The following is a 17,738-nucleotide window of genomic DNA, read 5'->3' on the forward strand; positions in this document are numbered from 1 at the left end:
CGTACGTCGCCAACCGTGCTAATCATATTGGAGAGGCTTTCATCCAACAGTGGACTTGCCGAGGATGATGATATATATATTCGGCATATGTTTCGTATATGATCTACAGGGTTATATTTTTTAAGGTCTCTATTTATATATATGAATATTAATATATGCATGTTATTAACTAATCCTTTATTGTGACATAGCCAAAACGTCAGTGCGTATCGCACTTAAGCAAGTGGGGCAGTGCTCGAATTCTAAGCCATTGGTTTAAATTGTACATTCTTATGGCAGGGTTAATGAACATACGCGACAATTGCTCTTTATTCTCACAATGTAGTTCTCATTGTACTGGCCGTGTGTCCGCCTCTTACCAGGACTCGAACTCCAAATTCCTGATTGCGAGGCGCGCTCTAACCACAGTTGCAGCCTGTTCTCCACTGTCAAATGTATTTAGCCCTTGCTCGCATGCAGACATTCTCACTCCGCTGACCTCAAATTTAACCCGGTGATGAACTTGAACATGCGCACCTCGAAGGTCAATGTCTGTAATACGAATAGAACGCAACATTCGTCCCTCCTCATTCTGTGAGAAATTTTTAGTTGAGTCTGTGGTGAAGTCCAACCCATCAAACGACGCGTCACCGACGAACGAGCCAGCCACGCGACATCTTGGTGGCTTCGCTGCGTCTGCTGATGCCTCCTCGGACTGGTTGCAACAATTTAAGAATTCAACCACAAACCAAGTTTCAAAAGCGTTGCTTTTACGTCCTGCCGTACGATAGGAGGGTTTCGTCTTGACCGAGTCGGAGAAATGCCTATAGAATTTTTGTTTCTTTTTCACATCGCCGTCCTCTTTGTCCGTTTGACTAACACCAGTCAGTCCTCCGCTGGCCTCCTTCGATGTGCCGCGGGCTCCTAATCTCATAGCTCGTTGGTCTGGGTCTCAGTTCATGATCGGTGACTTTGACCTCTCGTCGCGCCACAGATTCCATCGCGGCCCTCGCCACGCCCGGCGGTTTCTGTTCCCCTCTTGCGGTGCATTGACCATGCTTAACAACCCCGCCCTCCTCCTCCTCCTCCTCGTTGCAGGTGAAGGTGATCCTGGTGAACATTTTCGGGGGCATCGTGAACTGCGCCATCATCGCCAATGGGATCACGCGTGCTTGCCGCGAGCTCAACCTCACGGTGCCGCTCGTCGTGCGGTTGGAAGGTGAGTGACGGTTGACACTGCTTGCACCGCTTGGCCGCGCCACCCGCCAAACTTTCGCCTCTTTGACTCGGAAGACTTTATTTTTTCATTTCGGGTGCCGCGGTGGCGATGTTTGACTACATCTCCTGGTAAGTAGGAGGTCGTGGGTTGAATCTCGAACCTGACGCCTCAATGTATATTTGGAGTTTGTGGCTCCCTCTCTCTCTCCCCCCCCAACCCCCACATGGTTGCGTGGAAGTTCGGGAGATCGAACCGCCGACCTCTGGATTCGATACTCAGAATAGAAGGTGACTTAATCGATGAGTTAGCCAGAATGCCCCACTGGTGCGCTCGTTGAAACCGTACGTACCGTTAAGGTGTCGTGCCATCAAGGCAAACAAAGCAAGTCCGTTTGCCCCGCACGTACAGAGATGCGTGGTTCTGCCGCTCCTATCCTGGCAGTGGCTGGCACTGTGCAATGCGCGCGCACGCAATTGCCCGTTACTCAGCGTCCACCGCTATTAACTATTTATTGTGTGTACGTGCGTGTGCTCGGCGTGCGCCCGCGCCTCGCTGGCTGCGTGCCGTCACGGTTTTGACATCCCGCTCGTAGGCAGATGCCATCCTTTAGGCGCCTTCATGCGGCCAACACGTTCAATATTTAACGACTGCCCCACAGCTCGTCGTCGGGCAGGGGGCTTTATTGCTCATAGCCAAAGCTGTGTGCTCAACACATGCCTTTTAACAGAATAAATATGGTGCAAACTGCGTGTTTAAAACTTCTTATTTATTTCTTGCCAGCCAAGAGAGAGTCCCCATTATTGCCTGCCTTTGGCTCTTCGTATTTTTTTTTTCCGCGTGCGCTTTTTTTCTGTGACATTTCTCCAGTTGCGTCGCTTGTCCTTGTGTCTTGTACCACCGTATCCTTCCATCTCACCCTCGGTCTCCCACTACTCTTTGTGCCCTTCACCGGTGGCATCTCCACAGCCCTTCTAGTCCCTGGGTCTCTGTTTGAGTCTCGCCTACGTTTCTCACCGCCCACTCAAGTCCCGATCCCGCTTCTGGGAGCGTGCCGAGGTCACCTCGAATCTGACTGATCCGGAAGAACGCTTTCAAACAGAAGAACTCCATCGAACAACGCAGGCGTTCGAAACCCAAACATCGCACCTCCTGGCTTTGACATTCCTTGAAGACACTGGTGGAACCATCATCAGCATCCGAACATCGGCAGACCGACGCGCACATCTTCATTAATGGGATGTTAAAAACAGGCCCACATTATAGCGACGGTGGCCATGCAAGCCAAACTATTGACTACATCGTTTTTGCACCATAGTCTGTGCTCCTTCAATGGAGGAGTAGCAAACTACACCCAACTCTCTCCTGAAGCCCACCTCGTGGCTAGCATACCTTAACATTCCCAATTATCTCCAGATCATCTTGCCATATGCTAGAATGTGAGACCTCTGTATGAGTCCATGGATCTCTGTGCATATGTGAGAATCTTTAATCCCCGTTGCCTTTTCAAATGCATCTTCTTTGTCTCTTCTCAACACTCGCCCAAATATCACCTCCGTTACCATCTCTCGAATATTAGTGGGCCCTGCTGAAGGCTGTAACTTATACGTATCAAGTCAAGTATAATTTTGATTTGAAGCGTTCGTGACTGCCGGAATCCATACTCTTTGGTTCTTTCGGTAAAGTCACGTGGATAGAAAATTAATAGATCGCGGCGTTTCGACCGCAACACGAGCAACCGTCATCAGGTGAGACGAACACAGCAGGAGAACTGCTGACGTCGGAGAAAGAGATGCTGCTCTTTCTCCGACATCAGCAGCTCTTTCTTCTACGTCTGCAGTTCTCCTGCTGCGTTTGTCTCACCTGATGACAGTTGTGTTGTGATCGAAACATCGTGATCTATGAATTTTCTTTCTACGTGACTTTACCGAAAGAACCAAAGGGTATCAAGTATAATTGTTTAACCCAGTTAAGAATTCAAGAGACCAGGTTAATCTCCATTGCAAGAGTCACCCGAGTCACCAAGATAAAGTACAGCACTATATCAAAGATAAATCGGAGCAAAAACAACCGTGGCACATGGGATGTCATCGAGCATATCCCTCAAATGACTGTTCAATAATGATTACCTGTCGCCTTGGGCAGATTATTTTTCGGCTGATCATTGTACAAATTCAATTAAGTTACAGAAACATTAAACAGAATTGAGTATCATGCTCATATGTAACACAGACGAAGATATTTGTAAAATGCAGTTGCAAGTGAAGTTATAAATAATCGACAGCTTAGCATTGGGCCGCGATTTAGATGGCACAGTTACCAACGACCCTTTTTTAAACGATGGAATTCCAAGAAATTGGGACATCAACATAAAAATAATTCCAACTAACGAATCACAGTGCCTTATCATATGATTGGTCGATTTAGGGTCCACCGGGCCTGCGGGATTGCATTAGCGATGTATTTGCTACGGTGGAGCGCTGCACGGTGTGGTGTAGCAGGCGGGCCCCCCTGCGTTAATTAGTTGAGCGGAATGGCCGGCCTTATGCACGATGTGCTCCATCATCAGAGCATGATGAATCGTTGTCTTGACTTTGTGTCCGGGTGCAACATATTCGGGGAAGAGTGGGAGCTGACCGACTTCCGCACAGATGTAGTTTACACTGGGTGCATTGCATTCATCGCCATGGATCTGCAGCGGCGTGTTGAGGCTTTCCAGAGCCCTTCCAAAGGCCCTCCAGCCGTGGGGTGTCAACTCGTTCAAGGTCACACCCGCGTCGAAGCGTGCCGAATGAGTTCAGAATGATCAGCGGCTGGCGTCAACTTTGTGGTGTCCAGTTGTAGCTGTTTGTTGCTTTTTGTTCAGTTTTTAATGATCGTGAAACCTCCTGGAAGCCGGACTTATTCGGGTGGGGGCAGCCTTTCCGCGGTGAAGCGGGCATGTCCGACATGCTTAACATAGGTGAAGGAAGACAATACACTTGAGTTACAATTATATGTTATTGCAACATAAGCCTATTAATTACCACTTGATAATAAAAATAATGATCAACTCGATATTTACATCTTCACAAAAAAAATCAATGCTGTTCAGTTTTATCTGTGTCAGCATCACCGTGAAATAGCCTCCTCCTCCTCCTCGTATGCTGCCCACCGCAGTCGCACGTTTATCCAGTGTCGGGCTCATGCCGAACACAACAACAACGATATGACCTGGCGCGTGTAGCCCGAGGTCCCACATGGTGCACGGCTTTTTCTCCGGGAGCCGATGGACCAAGGGGACGCTCCATTTGGTCTCTTGTGTCTCGCCACACTCGCGTGCTCACGCGAGTGCCGCTGTTAGTGTGGGCCCCAAGTGGACGTGGAAGGGGCGCGCGGGGTTCACAGATTGTCGGCAGGGCTGTGCGAGTTGTTATTTCTTTACTCTCCGCGTCTAAAATAATCGCATCTTGCATAAATGAATGCACGTACTGCGAGTGTAGTAATTTATTGCAGTCGCTTGATTGGAGCATCAGTACAGAATATTATAATACCAGTATATTTATTCACACTGGAGGAATCCGATAATATCAGTATATTTATTCACACTGGGGTAATCCGATGAAGTTTAAAGCTCTTTCACAGATGTCCAGTACGCCGTGAGTGATAAGGCGGGAGGAGGACAAGGAGAGCGACATCCCCCTGCTTGTGTCTGTTCACTGCTTTTCTTTATTGGGTTTTGCTTTTTGCCGTATTGGTGACCCCCTCCCCAGGACGCTCCTGAAAACCGAGGCTTTGCTCGTCTGTCGACTTTCTCACCTGATTCAGCAAAATTAACTTGGGTAGCTGACAGGTGGGTAAGAGAGAGAGAGGGGGACCTTGCGTCCTGGAGCTTGAGAGCCCATTGGCCCCGTTTACTGCTCAAAAAGCTTACGGCTCAACTACAGGTGATGGTCATTAACGATAAGAAAAAAATAACCCAAACCTTCCGTACAAAATGCATACACAGGACGTATAAACATGGTGATTTATTATACCAAGGCATTTACCTGTTTGATGGATCAAAGAAAAGTATTTTTTTATAACAATTTAGCAAGCCATTGATTTTTTTTTTATTAATGGTGTTTCAGTTATGCCCGGATATATACAAAAATAGCTGTTGGTTTCTTTTGCCCTGCTAGGGTTGTTGCTGCCAAGCTTGTGATTGTTATTCACAGCAGACAGCTCTGTCTGACCATTTAAATAGCATTAATAATCACCCCGGCAAGTTAGTCTGATGTTGTTCGAGGCCAATCACAAGAATAATGTGAAATTAAACGGCAGAGAAAATTACGTATTAAAAGCCCACCCACGCTTGTTTTATTGCGAGTGTGTGCACAATGATTTATTTTATCCATCCCTTTCGGAACATTTCATTTTTAACTGAATATTTATTTGGCAATCGGCGACGGTGTGTAAATTTTTTTTTTGTATCGAGAAAACATTTTAAAAGTCATATCCTGCTCATCTGGGCAATAAGTCAGCGCTGACTTCCTGTTTATAACCCTGAGCCAATGGTAAACAGCCCACATGTTATTTTATCGACCGTTAAGGGATGATGGACCCAAGTCGAGCGCACGTGACACTTTATTTTTTTTACACTTTTGAGTGGTGGCCTTGCACAGTGATCCACACGTGGCGCTTCCTAAACAAAACTACTCAAACGGACATTGATTGTCATTAATCCATGACCGAGCCATAACCGTTTTTTTATATTTGTATTGCAGACGCCAATTAGAATCCGAATACTTTAGTGACTTGTGCGATAAAGAGTTAAGTCTCCGCTGGCAGAGTCGGCATAATCCTGCAGCCCAGTACCGCGTCATTCAATAGGATTCACTGCTGCCCGGCTCGCCGTATGGAGCTCGACATTATCGTGAACAGCGGAGTGTTGGTGATGGGTAACAACGGCGATCCATTCGCAGATGCCCCATTCATTTCCGTGACCTTTTAATATGCCGCTCAACAGGTGATTTAATAACGTGAACGAGATTGCAGAGGGAGAGTGTTAACATATTCAATAAGTGTTTTCGGCACTGTTAGGAGGCTTGGAAATGAAATGCAGATTTTTCCATAATTTCTCCCGTTTATTATTTTGGCGGAGTATCTAAGAATGGGTTGCTCCTTGGGGTCTGCTTTAGCCCTTCCGCTTCAGCGTCGTTCTTCGGTGGAGGCACTGCATGGAGTAATGAGTATCAAATTAAGGCGAGAGGTCTCATAACAGTGGTAACTGAATGTGACTTGCAGTATGAGCCTCTATTCTTTGGGTCTTTCGGTAAAGTCACATAGATACGTGACTTTACCGAAAGGCCCAAAGAATATTAATTCCTGCGGTCACGAAAACTTTAAGTCAAGATTTATGAGCCTCTAGTTAAAAAAGTGTTGTCTAAATTAGTTATTTTCTACCAAACTGCCCCTTAGAAACATTTGGCATTAGGCGACGAACAAGAAATGTGGCTGATGTAAGTTTTTTTATTTGCATGCCCTTCATGCCTTTGAACTTTTGTGAATTATTTTGAAAAATCTAATTTTAACAATTTCAGTTGTACTCTCGGCATCGTGATGAGACATAATCCATTTGTAAATCTCAGAGCAGTAGCGGTGCGTCACGTGTGTCCATAGATTGGATGCGCGGAAGAGATGTTTCACATCAAAGAGATGTATCACATCTCTTTGAAGTCCCCTCTTTATTGTTTATGCGCACTTTCCCGCATGCACGCACACTCACGCACTCTACTCTTGAGATATTTTTTCGCACGCCCTTAAAGAAACGTTTTCAATTGTCAGAGCTAAATATGAGCAACATTTGTTACGATGTTGTTTTTGTGCAATGACTTGGTCAGGGTAAAGATCGGCGGCTCGCTTTACCCATGGTGACGCGGTTTTATCACAAATGGCCAAAACCCAGATTCGAACCAAGGTTCTCATCAGGGGCAGCTCGGTGTGATGACCTCTAAGCCACCCGGCTACAAGCCAGAGAGTACTCTTCTCAATGCCCTATTATCCCCATATCATCCGTCTGAGATGAAATCGAATCAGGTTGATGATGGTAATGTGATTGCATTCCATTGCATTCCAAAAGTTCCTAACATTAAAAGAGTTTCATTACAAAACATTATTGCATTAGTGAATGCTTTCATACAGAATCAATCGGCTTCATGTGGTTTGTTTTTATTTGTTTGAGGATTTATTTGTTTTTGTTTATGTAATTTTTATATTGCCGATAATGACTACCAAACGTGATGAAGGATGTGGGCTTTGGCACGTGATGGTTCTCGCCGGTTAATTTTCTGGCCGGTTATTGCAGATTGTGGAAGTAAATCAATGTTTTTATAATCATCAACAGAGCATCTGGGAAACACCAGATTTAATAAAATGATTGTGCACAGACGGTCCATTAAAACAGTAGCCTAAGTGCCATGCAACCGTCTGAAAAGTAAATAAAAGCCTCCCCATCGCCGGTGATTGATTAATGCAAGGTTTTCATGGGAGCTTTGAGGACATTCAGGGCATCTGGGGTGGCCAGATAGACAGGGCATGGAAGAGCAGCCACTACATCTCGAGTGGATTGAAAATTGCTTAACTCTCACCATTACTATTCCCCGAGTTCCTGGCCCCCTCAGAATGATCGAGTGCAGTTTAGATCTCTGTGCTTTGATGAGGAGGCACCGCTATCTTGACGCCAGGTGCAAAAGACTTAATCCACTTATCGACACCGTGGCGTTCGGAAGGAATTGACCACGATGGCTCTTCCCCAACGTCCCCCCGTCCCCCCCTTTCGTGGAACTCACACCGGGGTTGCCAAAGGGAGAAAGAAGCTGCCGATAGTTTTTGTTCCCCCCACCTCACGATTATGCAGCACTCTTAAAAGCCCCGCCCCCGCTTTCCTTTTAAACGACTGTGGTTGGCTTGGGCGGTCGCATCCTCGGGCCATCGTTGACACCTTGACGAACACTCCCTAATCCATTATCTGCATTGGATTGTGCTTGTGGACGCTGCCTTAATCATTGAACTCGGGTCAGATATCTTTTGTGGCGCCGACCTTTTTAGCGCGACCTTGCTACCTGTGGTTAGCGGCGATTTCGATTCAAAATGTAAATTTGTCCGCTGCGTAGATCCGTAATGCACAAACATGCGCGCTCGTTCGCACGCAAAATCCTGTTTCGGTTCTGGTCGACCCGGCTATCACGCCCATCCACGCACGCCTTAAGTGCCTTAAAGGCGTGCGGATTTGTGGTCGTGTCATTACCAGGGGGTCTGCAAGCGAAATCGCCATTCGGTACAAAGCTACATATTCCAGCAGCCGCAATCCACATGAATATAGAGTTGCATTACGTCAGGAAGCAGTCCGTAAGGAGCCGTACACGGCGCCGGAGCCGCGGATTGCCGGCTCCCGGTCATTACGGAGCCCAGCAGCCTGATTGTGTTCCTTTCGACTCCCCAGCGCACACAGCTTGCATTCGTGCACGGAAGCAAACCTCGTGCGCTCACTAAATGTGCAAAGTTTACCAGTATCGCGTGACTCGACGCATAAGTACGGCGGCGATAACTGGAGCGGTGTTAACGGCGCAGCCATTTATCGATTGGCGTCCATTTTTTTAAGATGGCGATACATCGGCGTGACTCCTGTAAAGATGCAGTGCTTTTCGATCCGCGTTCGCTGTACGCGATGGGCCTCCCTCATGTGACCCGTGCAGCCACTAGTGGCCGCTACAGTTGACCGCAACGTGAAATTGCAGAAATTATCCTTGGATCGGATCGGGGCGGGTGGTGAATCGGTCCGTGCCCCTTGTCAATAAGTCGTGTTTTCTCTGAAAGTCCATAATAAAGGTTTTTTTTTTGGGTTAGATCGCATAAATGTGTCGTTGAACACGCCACGACCCGACACAGCCAATTAGTAGGGTTTCACGTTTCCAAAAGGTGCCGATTTTTTTACTAGTGCAGCACACTGGTGTGTTGGAGAGTAAACCCACAGTATTTACAATTAGAGTATGACGTTTCGCTGGTGAGCCAGAATTGTGGCTTTCGCCTAATGGGTGACATTTATATGTACGCAATCTAATCCAAATAAAAACCTTTATTATGGATAATATTGGTCGCGAAAGCCTACGTGTGTTGAACTTCCCTGAAATTGTTTCGTCATAATTGGGGCTAGGGATTGAACCAGGTCATGGGCCTAGCGAGCAATGCTGACCGCTTTGGCAGCACCGGTCACTGTGGTCACTTGACATAATAGAATTATTAGGCTACGTGTACCCACCAAAATAGCCATTTACAACGTTGACGACGACAACAACAACAAAACGAAAATCTCGGTCTCCCAAGGTAATTTCCCATGGGGCTGCATTTATAACAAGGAGGGGGGGGGGAGTGGAAAGGAAAAAAAAGCCCTTAAGAAAAATCACCTTTTCACCATTACTCAGCGGGCTGGGAAATCGTGAAGGGTCCATGGTGGTACAAGACAAACGTTGTCCCTCACTCGCACATGTGTGCTTCCTCCCATAGCTTTGTGCGAGCCACAGCTGATCGTATTCATTTCCATTCCGGTTGCGGATGTTGCATTAAAGTTGATGACATGATTAATATTGATACAGCAATCGGTTGGGTTTTTATATTTGAAAAACCTGATGCGCATGGTTACGATGAAAGTTATGAATCTTTTCTTAAATGGAAATGTAATTCGTTATTGTAAAGGTTTTTTTTTATTACATATCGTAGGTATGTATGTGCAATGATAGATAACGTATACGGTCATTTGTTTAGATTTTTTGCGTGTCGTTTTTGATACACGCGTGCTTTGGACTGCCAAGCGTAGCTAATACTGTACATGAACAAATGGCTTTTTAACATGTAATGCTTATGTTCGTTTATTAATATCCATTACCATTCCATTGCAATACGTATCAATGATAATCATAATAACACAATCCTTAAACAGTGCAATTTTTTCTAGATTTGAAGCTTTCGTGACTGCAAGGATTCATACTCTTTGGTTTTTTCGGTAAAGTCACGTGGGTAAAATAAAATAAATGAAAACAACTAAATTAAATCACGACGTTTCGGAGGCAACAAAATTGCTGCATCAAGGTACAGCAATTTTGATGCAGCAATTTTGCTGTGACGGCTTCCACCTGAAGACGGTGGCTTGTGTTGCCTCCGGAACGTCGTGATTTAATCTAGTTGTTTTCATTTTTATTTTATCTAGTTTTCATTTATTTTATTTTACCTACGTGACTTTACCGAAAAAAAACAAAGAGTAACAATGCAATTTTGTGAACCTTGGAAATAATAACTTTTATATCTAAAATACCTACTTCAAACCGAATTAAAAATACACTGCCAATGACAATTCATCGCAGCCACATGTTTGTTCTCCGCTGTTTTAGACGAGACACCATTCCACCATTGTCCTTCCCCTTCTCAGCGCCTCTTCCACATTTTCACCCAGCCCAGAAGCCAGCGCTGCTAGAATCCAGGTATTCATAGTGTATTGATCGGGAGGTTATTTTACAGGAAGGTCTCACTGCCTCTTCTAGCAATCGATCGGCTTGACGCGTGGCCCGTCCGGATAATGGCGTGAAAAGAAGAATGATGATTTCATTAGTGCAGAGGTTTCTTGTCACCCGGCACTGGCGAGTGACTGGTGCAGTGCGGTGTGGTGGGCCCGCCCGCGTGGTTTGCTTCGCCGAATTTGCAAACGCTGTGCAGTTGCCTCATCTATGCGTCGTTACCCGCCTGTGTACGCGCATGGATTAGACGTTGTGGTCTTCGGTGAAGAAAATGGAAGCCAAAAGAAAACGGTCAAAGAACATTGACGGAGTAGTTGGTGGCAGGCAAGGGATGGGAAACTTGACACGTCCGGATAATGGCGTGAAAAGAAGAATGATGATTTCATGAGTGCAGAGGTTTCTTGTCACCCGGTGCTGGCGAGCAACTGGTGCGGTGCAGTTCGGTGTGGTGGGCAGCGTGGATTGCTTCGCTCAACTTGCAAACGCTGCGCAGTTGCCTGATCGATGCGTCGCTACCCGTCTGTGTACGCGCGCGGATTAGAAATGTGGTCGTTGGTGAAGAAAATGGAACAAAAAAAAACGGTCAAAGAACATTGACGGAGTCGTTGGTGGCAGGCAAGGGATGGGAAACGCGCGCTAAATGACGTCTACAGTGGCGACTGAGCGATGAAGTCGGCTCGTGGCGCAGGTGCCGGGTGGGTTGTTGCTTCGCCTGATTGGGAGGAATTGGCGGTGAGGCCTTCATCCGGCAATTGATTGACAATGGCTGATGATGATGGTGGTGGTGGGCACTTTTAGAAATCCCTCTGTGGATTTCTGAGTGGGTTGCAAGAATTTGAACCGGCAGCTTTGGGTTAGGCATGTTAGTTGTTGGCAGGCTTTGGAGCACATTTATGATCCACGTTTGCTAAATATAGGATCACAATTTATGGAACTTATTTTCAGTCAACATCGAGCTGTTATCTTTACAGCATTGTAAATATTTGCCCTAAATGTCTGTGCACACGGTAATAAATAAGTACGTTAACACATGCATTTTAATTTCGCAACTTGGTTTGTCTGCCAATCCCCCTATGTTTTGGTGAGTGCAAGCAAGCATAAATAATGCTTAATGAATTACTTTTTCAGGTGACTCGGGAGATGTATTTTGTAGCATTTATTTCCGTGCTTTGTGGCCAGAGATTAAAATTAAACATTACTGCTCTCTAAAGTACATAAAGATAAATTGTTGCTTAAGGCAGTCTCCTGTGAAATACCAACCGTGATTATTTAAGGCAATGAATTATAAATAAATTAGGTGGGCATATGGAACAGCTGATTAATTAAAAGTTGGGTGTTTTTGTAAACACCTCCTAGGTGGAGAATGCCATGGAATGCGTGATTTTAACCTCGGCATTTTCTCATAGACCGAAGCAAAGAAGGGCATTTTAGTATCTTTATTCTTTTGCCAAACAAATTTAGTGATGAACCAAGTGTTCTGTCTCAACCCATAAGGTCGAGGGACACCTGAGAAAAACATGCCTGATTTTTCAGTCATTTTTAGTCGGTTTATTCCTTCGGGTAAGGCACATTGAGCTAAAGAAGCCCTTTTTCAATGGCTGACTTACATGGGAATGGAGAAGGGTTGCTGGGGCTTCTTCGAACAGAAGCTGGGAATTTTTTTTATAAACATGCTGAATACAAATAAACTCCTTTAAAAAAAAGTTTTTTTTTTTAAAACAACATTTTTATGAACAACTTCGTTTAACTCACGGTCAAGAAGTACGTCAATGACGCCTGAGACACGCGGCGCCTGCGTTTTGTGCGAGCCGATTTCACAGTTTAGGGACTGCGGCGTTTTTGACCTACATAAACATATATAAAAATAAAAAGGCGTCTATACAAAATGTATATTGCTTTAAAGTAGCGAATTAATTGATTAATTGATGCCGATTTTTTGCTACAGCCATGCATTGCCACCGAAATCTGAGTACGTGTGCAAAATGTGGAATTGATTGGACAACGGGAAGTGGACGAAATTTTTATTACAAGATTTGACCACGACAAACAGAGGAATCAAGTTAAGTAAAACCGTTTAAAAAAAAAACGGGGAACTGCGTACAATTAAAATCTAATGAGCAATCCAAAATAGCATTATGCATGGCACTGGTGAGATGAACTCACATATGCCTTTTTAAAATGTCACTGAGCGCACCCACAGTTTACGTCGAGTGCGATTTGCTATGACATCCGACAAACCAGCAGCAGTTCTTTAACAGGCCTCACTCTGCTGATGAGACCTTGAAGGTCAAAGCTGATCCAGAGTGTGTGAGTGCTGACATAAATTGCTGCTGGAAGACATTTCTCCGGAAGGAGCACGTGCTCCTTATAATTTTCGAAATGTGCTTTCTGAGCTGTTAATAAAAAAAAAATGCACGCATGAGAAGAACAATGACGTAATTATTTTAAGTGCAAATTTGTAATTTTTGCAACAAAAATGTGTTTTTTTTTCTTTCAAATTTGCTTATAAATATACCTCGGTGATGACGGTATACCTTGATATACATTTTATTAAATATAAAATAGTTTCCTGCTCAAATCAGCATAGGACAGTGCTTACCATCTCCTGTTTATAGCCAGCGATGGAAATCCCACATCCCTATGACAAGGGCGAGTTTATCCATAGGATAACCACTGCTTACCTCTGACAGCGTGGTGATCGTTTCATTGGTGCCTTGATGTCGGGCTGTGTTGAAGAAATAGTATATTCACAATATCCCTTTGGTGTATAGCATTAGATTGTGTTTAATTCCGCCTTTAGGGCTCAAATTGCAAAATACATTGAATGTGCCACTCGTCCATCTTCACGGCTGAAGAACGGTATCCGAGCTGCAAGCGAGATAAGCGATTCCTTCTCAAAATAGCCACGGGGAAGTACTAATTTCCCGTTCACAGCCCTGATCCAGGAGTGGAAATTCCACATTCCCATGTCCGAAAGCTATAAATTGCACAAGACAACCACTGTTTACTCTTCCACAAAGTTGTACTCAATTTATCGACCTCGGTGGGATGATGGGCTGAGTTGACCCCCCCTCTTCCTCACAACCAGGTTTCAGATGCGCAGCCTTCTGATTGCGAGACGCTCGCTCCATCGCTGAGCCACCTGGCCAGGGAGATATGACTGTTAAAACACGTCCCGGGGAATATTTTGATCCCCACAATTCCACTTGTGGCTGAGCTATCTATGGATTGGTGGGGGGCGGGTCCCGAACAGCATTTGAAAGGCTTCGGGATTGTATATTGTTGTCGGTAACACAATTGGTCCGAAATTGGTGAGACATCCGTTATGCCGCACCGCATGCCCGTTCCGTATCAGTTGGCATCGGCAGCGGGCAACTTGGTAACATTTAGACGCGAGGTCTACCTTCTCCCAGACTGCGGCTTCGTCGGCGCTCTGGGAGTTCCAGAGAGACGGCCGTGTTTTCTCTTACGTGGGAGTAGACGGCGGTTAATCTGGAAGGCACCGCCGCGTTTGCAGCCTGCATGACGCGTCAACTTGTTCTGCAGTGCTTCAGAGTGACCAGGGACATGAGTGCACGACGACTTGAGACGACACCCAATGCTGCCCCCCCCACCCCCCTGCACCAACCCCCCCCCCTTTCACGCCACCACCCACCCAATCTTGCCCAGTTTCCCACATGGGAAGGTTCACGTTGCTTAGTTGAAGGAAATGTGAAAAGGTGGTGGGGTGGGTCAGGACAGGGACCTTAGGCAGTGCCATGCTAGAGTGTGGGCCTTCCTAGCAAACGCGATTGTTAAACTGTGAACTATTTTTTTTTATTTTACCTGGTAAGGCCCACTGAGCTATATGGCTTTTTTTCAGAAGCTACCTGGGCCACAACTGATAGCTCAACACAGTGGCTTATCACGTGGAAATTTATAGCAGCCAAATACTCTGAATGCATATTTCTGAACGTGGAGGCAAAAAAAAAACAGAGGACCCGGAGAAAAATCCAGAAGACCACAGGGAGAGAGGCATGCAAGCTCCAAATATACAGCAGGCGTCAGGGTGAGGATCAAACCCACAAACTCCTGCATGCCAGACGAGGCAGATAACATCTCGCCACCGTGGCGCCCCAAGTTGCTGTGTGGGGCCTGTGGAATTGAAATCCAGGCCGGACCTTGGTCCCTGTGGGCTGCTTGCCAATGGGCTGAGCATCATTGGGATGGCTCTCATTCTCCCAAGTCCGCGGGGACCCCACCAACGGGGCCAGCTTTGTGCGTCTGCTGCTCAACAGATGTGTGCGACGCTTGACTATAATTGGCATATGAATGGACGCCCTGATTTGCATATAAATGGGGGGGGAAATACGGACATCACTGTCCGGATGGTTTTGGGTTCCCCAAGGCCTCGGATGAACTCTCTCTTTATGTCCTCTGGAATCTTTTTTCAGTGCAGTGTTCCACCATGCCAGCTTGAAGCATAAAATGATAATTCTACATTCGGGGAGGGGGGGGGGGTGGGGGTGTTTGACTGTGTTTAATCTCATAGTAGGAGCTTTTATTCATTTGCCTTTTACACATCTGCTTATTTCTGAATTATATTATTAGGGATGCACATTCCCCAGCTTATAATCACTGCAAAAAAATGATATGCACATGAGTATATGGAGTCCTTGTCACACCCAATTAATTTGCCAGAAATTAAGATAATGAAATGTCAAACGCAGTGGCACGGTTATATATTGGCATATGGGTGGGTGAGATGAGATGCATATGGAGGAGATGAGGGTTGGGTTTCACGTTCGTGCCTCTACTGGAGATCTGTGAAAAAGAGCTTTATAGCTCATCTGATTCCTCCAGTATCGATAAATATTTTGATTCTGATTTATGTTTCACGGGTGGCATTCAGGGGATTGAAAGCAACGTGTGAGTTTCAATGTCATCACGATAAGACGCTGTTTCGTTCGTGTGTATGGCTGAATATCTAACGGCTATATCATCAACTTCCACTTAATTTTCAATCAGGGCACATTTGTCTTGTTCACTGTACCTGCACTTGCTGAAAAAAACAATGGTTCGCAAACGTGTAACGTTTTCATTTAAAGCTTTCGTGACTGCAGGGATTCATATTCTTGGTTCTTTCGGTAAAGTCACGTAGAAGGGAAACAATAAAATAATAAAAATATCAAACAATAAAATTCTCACGACGTTTCGACTTTTTTCAAAATATCTTGCTGTGATTTTCACACCTGATGATGATTGCTTGTCTTGCAGGCGAAACGTCGTGAGAATTTTATTGTTTTTTATTTTTATTATCTTATTTTTTCCCTGACTTTACCGAAAGAACCAAGAATATGTGTAACGTTTTGCGAGGGCTACGTTACATTAAACTGAATGGCACGGCAGCTTCCAGTTATGTTAGTGCTCATCACGACCGTCAGAACTACCGTGCCATTGTTCAACTCAGAGGCTGTGTTTCTTGACGTAGGCGAATTATGTGTCGGCAATGAAAATGAAATGCTGGACTTCCATCTCTCAGGGACGTTTACCCTTAGAACTACAAAGTGTTAAGTACTGAAGGAATAATAATATACAATACACGTGGCTTATTCACGATGAAAAGTCCTATATATATGGAAATATTTACGGCAGCAAGTTTTCCGTTTCAAGCGTCACGGGCAAGGACGCTGCCGTTCTGTTGCGGTTTCACGCACTGCACTGTTGCGGTCCAGAGGTCGCCCGTTTGATTCGATCTCCCGGCGCGGCAGTTAAAACGACGGTGCACATTTCTTGAAGAACTCTGATATTAAATCCACCGCTAACCCCCCCCACCCCGCCATCCACTGACCCCCGCTCCCCGCGCCTTTGTCCACCCAGTAGCATAAATGGGTTCACATCACGATTTGTTTATCGGCAGGGCTCGTGTGGTGGGGGTTGATGTGGCGACGCCTCGCGAGTCGGCTCGGAGCCTGTGTGTCTTTAAACTCAGACGAGCGTTTGGCGGTGCTTCGTTCATTTTAAACTATCAAACTTTTTTTTTTTACGAGGTAAGGCCCGACTGAGCCGCATAGCTTTTCTTTTTTAAAAGCGGCCTGGCCAATAAATTATAGCTCAACGAAGTGGCGTATTATCACGCGGAAATTTAGAGCAGCTAAATACTCTGAACGCATGTTTACTCGAATTGTGGAGGGGAAAAAAAACCTTTTATGGACAATGGAGGAAAATCCACGTGACCACGGTGAGAACATGCGAAATCCACATATACAGGGTTAAGGGTCGGGATCAAACCCACGACCTCCTGCGTACCAGGCGAGGGTGATAACATCTCGCAACCGCGGTACCACTTGACAGTCCCAGACCAGTGCTCGGGAGGTCCAACGCTCCTATGGCAGGGACCAGATGAACCTTATGGCGGTACGCCGGGGTGCCATGGTACCCCAGCTCTCGCATAATGTCCGCGATTCGGTCATCTTTAGTCTGTTGATGGTCAGCGATGTGGCAATCGACTCATCTCGACGAGCTGTACACGATGCACCACTGCGGTGTGTGCGAGCGTTCAGGGTTTCGGCGCAATCGTCCCCGCTGCGTTTCGACATCGCGGAGTAGCACTGATGTCGGATTGATTGGTACCCCAATCGCGGAGTTAAGTAACACCCCTGGAAAAAATAGTGTCCCAGAAATAAAATATTGAATTGCCTCGGCCATTTCGTATTATTTGGTACCCCGGGGTACCGCCATAAGGAGCATTATGTAGAGGTGACAGAACAAGAGAAAATTGTTGAGTCCTTGCTTCAGTAATTTTTTCCGCAGCAGGCAAAAAGACACTTTCTTTTACGGAACCATTTAGCCATTACATATGTTGCTCATATAGCGAATCCCCTTAGGAGGAGGGAAGGCGGGTGGGGATGCCCATTGTACTCCAGCCCAAGCAATGCTATAGCTCCAAACAACTATCCGCAGAGTAATAGTACTGCGTGTTGGCATAATGCAGCATAAATGATCTGTACAAAACGCTCAAATGACTCGGGACTTTG

General features: G+C 45.8%; 1 protein-coding gene across 1 annotated transcript in view; it reads left to right on the forward strand.

Annotated features, from left to right (window-relative positions):
- Positions 1 to 17,738, forward strand: part of SUCLG2 (succinate-CoA ligase GDP-forming subunit beta) — a 130,273-nt gene that overhangs the window by 82,808 nt on the left and 29,727 nt on the right. Inside the window, exon 10 of the mRNA XM_032971474.2 lies at positions 1,078 to 1,198. Coding sequence (XP_032827365.1) covers positions 1,078 to 1,198 — 121 coding nt within the window. The remainder of the gene's footprint in view (positions 1 to 1,077; positions 1,199 to 17,738) is intronic.

Source organism: Petromyzon marinus, chromosome 46 (assembly GCF_048934315.1).
Source record: "Petromyzon marinus isolate PM22_M1 ecotype Great Lakes invasive population chromosome 46, UKy_Petmar_22M1.pri1.0, whole genome shotgun sequence".
Taxonomy (NCBI): Eukaryota; Metazoa; Chordata; class Hyperoartia; order Petromyzontiformes; family Petromyzontidae; genus Petromyzon; species Petromyzon marinus.